This window comes from Triticum dicoccoides, chromosome 3B (assembly GCF_002162155.2).
Source record: "Triticum dicoccoides isolate Atlit2015 ecotype Zavitan chromosome 3B, WEW_v2.0, whole genome shotgun sequence".
Taxonomy (NCBI): domain Eukaryota; kingdom Viridiplantae; phylum Streptophyta; class Magnoliopsida; order Poales; family Poaceae; genus Triticum; species Triticum dicoccoides.
In genome coordinates, this window is record NC_041385.1 from 333,327,535 (window position 1) to 333,333,276 (window position 5,742).

The window sequence follows — 5,742 nt, forward strand, 5'->3', positions numbered from 1 at the left end:
CAAAGGATATCAACACCTCTCCTCATCGCTGCATCAACTAGCTCCCGAAGCTTCCCTGTCAAAGACCCTACGTTCCAGATACCTAAGCGGATCCTCCTAGGCTCGGCTAGCTTCCTTACCCTTCGCACTCGTCGAGTCAAATGCGAAGACCCTTGGTCATTTTCCACTACATCGGGGCGTTGATGTGGCGCGCCACTAAGGATGCGACGACCCGATCCTCGCTCACTTGCCACCGTATCCAGATCAAGATAAGACGTGCCACCCGGGTTCTGATGTGGCGTGTCGCTGAGAGGGTTACGCCCCAACGAAAATCTTTTGGATTTCATCTCCATAAGAGTGGCTGAGTTTTTATCGTTGCACTTCCAATACGGACAGAAATTTGTTATCAGCGTGGTACCCGGTAATATTGCTATGGGTTTCCTGTGCCACATGTAAATGGAAATTTGATATGCAAATAACATTCAGAGATTAATGGTGTGGTCGTGCTAGGGCTTGTTTCAATAATACATATCTGTAACAAAGAGTTTGAGATGTCGAATGACATTAAGCATCACTGAAACATTATATGATATATTTGGTTTCTGTTCAAGTATGCATGCATATTTATGAGCAAGATGATTTTGTCGTGTCAGCTCCAGTAAGGTTTCTGTTGGACTAGTTTGAACTCTCTCACGTGTCAGCTCCAGTAAGGTTTCTGTTGGACTAGTTTGAACTCTCTCACGTGTGCAAGTGGATGCTATTCCTTTCTGTGTGCTGTATGCAATTTTGTATTACACTGTTAGAATTTCTGTAGCGGATTGGTGCGGTTGTCATAAAAGTGTATTTTACATCATTATGTGGTGTGATGTGATATTTGGGACAAATGAAAATGTGAACTCAAGTAAGGAAAGATTATGCACCTAACGTCCTAAACATTATCCTTTTCATTTTAACTGAAGTCACACGTCTCGCAGCCTTGCTTCACTGCAACTGTTGAACCTTGATTGTTAGACAATTTTTTAAGCTCGTAATGTTATTCTAACTTTATTGGCACCTTTTTCTGGGAATACAGTGACAACACAATCCAATTTAAGAAAAGAAGTACCCCTTTCACACTGAAACTTATTTGCCATTCTTTTAAGCTACTACAGATGTAGGCTCTCATGGCTGGTCCCTTGTTTTTTTTCACTGTCAATTTGTGTAGTATTATATATTTTGCACATTCAAGATGTGATTGTAACAGACATAGTTATATTTGTGATCAAGCAGTTGCTCGTCTTTGTATGCAACTTTGCTTATGCTTGTACGTTTCTATTTGGGCTATAAATTGGTCATGTTATGCTCGTTCCATCATTAGTGGATCCCTTGGAATTTCTGTTTATAGATGTCTCAGACTATCATTTCCTTCCTTTTTGCTTTACAAAAGACAGCATATCACTGAAAAGCCCTAGTGTGTCATTTTTCATTTATAAAGCGGTGGAAAATGTACATTGGTGCATATGTAATATGGTCCTTGAGAAGGTTAGCTTCATCTTTGGCAACAACGGGCATATATGGAAGCACAGGCTGCATGCTATTTAAAATCTTGCTTCATGATATTAGAGTTGGTACAAAAAAAACCCTGAGATTTGGTTAGTAAACAAGAACAAGTCCAATGTTGCTTGGACATGCTATCTTCTCCGTTCCGTGCTTTGCAAATCTCATCTTGTCATGGTGAAATGACATTCACAATCCCTGGGTTGGCATATGCTGCTGGAGAATTATTTGGTCAAATAATTGTTATATATGCATCACAAGAGGCATGTGTAATTGCTAGAGTTCAGCAATAAAGCAATCCTGCAGATGGTTCTTCCATAATATTATCACCTGAAGCATCTGTTAGTGGTAAGGACCTTGGTGTATGGCTTGTTTGTTTTTCTTTAATATGTTGCTATTTGGTTGGATCTTGACATTTCTTGTTGATATGACTTGTATTGTCTAAAAAATCGACCTTATTTTTCATTGACATGGTTCCACTAATCAATGGTTTGTCCAGCTCTCTTAATAGTGTTCATTTCTGTTTGTGTTATCCATCTATATTAATTATTTTTGTAATACAGGCTTCGGAGTTCTCTTTGGCTTCAGTTCAAACCTCATCATATTGCGGCTGGAGCTGCATTCCTTGCTGGAAAATTCCTCCGCTATGACATAACCTTTCACCAAAATTTCTGGCATGAGTTCAAAACGACACCACATATTGTTCAAGGTAACTTGGTGCTCTCAGTCGCAGTGTGAGCATATTTTATCTTTGGATTGACAACACTAATCTGTTGCAATTGCAGATGTTGTCCAACAGTTGAAGGAGCTACTTTAGAATCGTAGATTCCATATGCTTGCTTTTTATACCAACATATCCTTTTACATGGTTTAGTGGCCACTTTTATACAAATATGTATACCTGGATATGGTGGCAACACGTCTTGGACTACTGGACAGCATTGATAGTTTGAAAATATACTCAATCATTTTTCGTTTTATTTCTACGACTAAAGAGTGTTGCCATGTACAAAAAGGACAAAAGTTGTCATCTCTGTTATCATTTCCCTTTTCTGTAAAGTAGTGTGCTATATGTGGACGTATGCAAGTTTTCTTTTTGAGCGTGATACACATTTGACGAGATTCATCTCATGTATTTCCCAAACCATTAACCACCCTTTGAACAATTTGAAAGAAGTATTTTTAAGCTGTTCAGCCCAGTGACCAAGAACTCTAAAGAGCACTATCAATTAACCACCCTTTGAGCAATAGTTCAACTCTGTATTTCATGAGAAAAATCATCAGTCCTTCAAAATTCTGTTACAGGTTGTTTGGCACCCATCATTTGGGCCAGAATTGGTGGAATTCAATTGCGAATTCCGACACCAACACGTTTGGCTGCTCCGGAATTGGGCATCGAAATTCATTCCTCAATTCCATATGTCTGAAACATTATGTAAACCAAATCCTGACCTGGAAGCCGTCATTTGCCAAATCCTCTTGCCCCTGACGCCCTCGTCTCCTTCAACCATCTCCGCCCACGAGATCTGCTGCCGCCTCCCCGGGCCGCTGGAGTCCATCTCCACCAGGAGTGCATCCTTGAATCCATCTAGGCAAGGGACCCCATCGTGCTCATCTCCCCAACGCCCTGATGTACCGCGTCGTCCCTGTCGGCGACTCCTCCGTTCTCCCTTTCTTCCTCATTGCTATACCGTCTCCAGTTGCTGTCTCCACTCCCCTGTCTTCAATCTTCTGCTTGGAGGTATGAGCAATCTTCGGCTTGGTGATATGAGTCGGCTTGAATGGCCTTTCATGGCCATTGGTTCGACAGCCATACTAGTAGTGTAATACATTAGTTGGTTTCCTAATTAGTGTCAGTGCACATGGGCATTGCTGATTAATAAAATTATCTCTGCTCCTCTTGTTTATCTGATGACGAAGTCATGGAATGTAGCAGTGTGAATATTTCAGTTCTTCGAAACTGAATCCAGACATCTACTGTTTTGTGATCATTATAAGAAAGCATGTGCTAGTTAATTATCTAGTTCTCTGAAACTTAAGTGTGCTAAGATTCCAGTGATGTGCAGGCTTGTATGCAAGATCAAGTGAGAATTTTTTTCCTTCCATTCATACTTTTTGTTGACACCAGACCACAAGTGTCCCCTCTGAAAATGATGTGTCCTTGTGATACCCCAACCTTTTCTTCAGAAATTTGTAGTGACAAGTCTAGAGCGCGTGCACAACTTATAAGCTACCAGTGTAGAGCTTGTGCGCAATCTTTTCTCCTTTTGTTTTGTTTTATGTGTAATGGCATGGTTTAGTTTAATGCATCACATTGTTGCATGTGTGAACAGTAGAGGTTCAGTGTTATATACTCCCTCCGTTTCTTTTTAGTCCGCATATAAGGTTTGGTCAAAGTCAAGCTTTGTAGAGTTTGACTAACTTTATATTAAAAAATATAAACATTCACAATATGAAATCAATTTTATCAGATGCATCATGAAACGTATTTTCATACTATATAGTTTTAGTACTGTAGATGTTCATATTTTTTTATATAAATTTGGTCAAACTTTGTGTAATTTGACTTTGACCAAATCTTATATGCGGAGTAAAAAGAAACAGAAGGAGTACTTGCTTATTTTGGCGTTGGTAGGTATTTCAACTAAAAATCCTAGTGCCAACCAAACATAAAATTTGGATTTGGAATCAGGATTCAATCAAATGAAATCTGGATGTAGATTTCATTTCATTTCTACCAAATGAAATGATATCTAGGGAGCCAAACCAGCTGTTAGATATTTTGAAGGTCCATGCCTTTTTTAATTCTGTAAAGCTACCCTATTATTTCCTAAATGGTAGACAGTGCGTGCGCACGATTCTGGCTTTTCGTGCAGCCGTGTGTGGACTAAGTTTCTCTGATGAGGGCCATCCAGAGGAAGAGCGCCCATGCAGAACACAACATCTCTTGTGGACTGTATTATTTCCTAAATGGTAGACAGTGCTTGCACATGATTCTGGCTTTCCGTGCGGCCATGCGCGGACTAAGTTTCTCTTATGAGGGCCATCAAGAGGAACAACGCCCGTGCAGAACACAACATCTCCCGTGGAAAGTATTCCTCAGCATGTTGTTCGGGCGGGACTCACGATGACAAGATGCGCGGTGGGTGAAGCCCCTCTATGCGTTGTTGTATGTTGTTGGTAAATACACACTAGAGTTTGGGGCACCATGGTGGCACCACCCGAGGCGGGCCTGTGCACACTTGTGTCGGCATATTCGGCGGCCATGTTTGGTCCTTAGTCTTATTCATGTACATCAATATGAATGTGATAGAGGCGGAGGTGTCTCGATCTTTCGATGAGATGATAACTATCGATTTGGTGGAGTCGACTTTGGCGATCCGACTACAAACGTACACGACGTTGCGCTTTAGCAATCGCTAAACCAACTCCGAGAGGCTATTGACCACGCCGAAGCACAATCAACCTGACCACGAAGGTCTATTCCTGCAAGCAATCGAAGAACAAGCAACAATATGATAAAGCAATCTGAATATTGTGAACATAGATGAAGTATTGATAAAGGTGGGGATCCGTAAGCGGTCTTGGTCTGGTCGTTGGACACAAACAAAGTACACGAAGTTGCAATGGCTAACTTTTAACTAAACAAATCCCAAGGGAAAAGCTACTAGATGGATCTACTTATATAAGAGCAAGGGGTGGCGGCCAAGGAGGTGAGAGGACGTCCCTGTGACGCCCGGGTAATTAAGCTACAGTGATCCTCTGCTAATGGTGCCACGTCACCTCGTTTATAGTTGCTAATCTCGCGTTAGTTCGAAACCGATTCGCGTTCAAATTCAAAATCAAGCAAACACTAAAAGATTTCAAATATTGAAACTAAAATGTTCGGAGTGAGCCAAATAATGCATAGGTAATTATGGTGGAGGAACCACACTCTTATAAAATGTGTAATTATTCTAAGATGAATAAAACAATAGCAAAACCGATATTTAAATGCTTTTATAAATAAATAAAATACTAAACTAAAATGTTTTGGGATAAAACCTTTTGTGGCAGTGGTTTCATGGTATTACTAATGTAGGGATCATTTTAATATTAAGTAAAAAGTAAACTTAAAAGAAAGTAAAATAAAAGCAGGAAAAAATAAATAAAAGGAAAAGAAAATACAAAAGAGAAAAACTAAACTAACAAAAAACAGAAAGCCCCCCCCCCCACGCTGGGCCAACC

General features: G+C 40.3%; 1 protein-coding gene across 2 annotated transcripts in view; it reads left to right on the plus strand.

The window, feature by feature from the left end:
• Positions 1 to 2,623, plus strand: part of LOC119276006 (cyclin-T1-5-like) — an 11,281-nt gene extending 8,658 nt beyond the window's left edge. For both annotated transcript variants that reach the window (XM_037556950.1, XM_037556952.1), the window contains 2 exons: positions 2,079 to 2,224; positions 2,301 to 2,623. In XM_037556950.1, coding sequence (XP_037412847.1) covers positions 2,079 to 2,224; positions 2,301 to 2,332 — 178 coding nt within the window. In that variant the 3' untranslated portion in view covers positions 2,333 to 2,623. The remainder of the gene's footprint in view (positions 1 to 2,078; positions 2,225 to 2,300) is intronic.
• Positions 2,624 to 5,742: the final 3,119 nt, after the last annotated feature.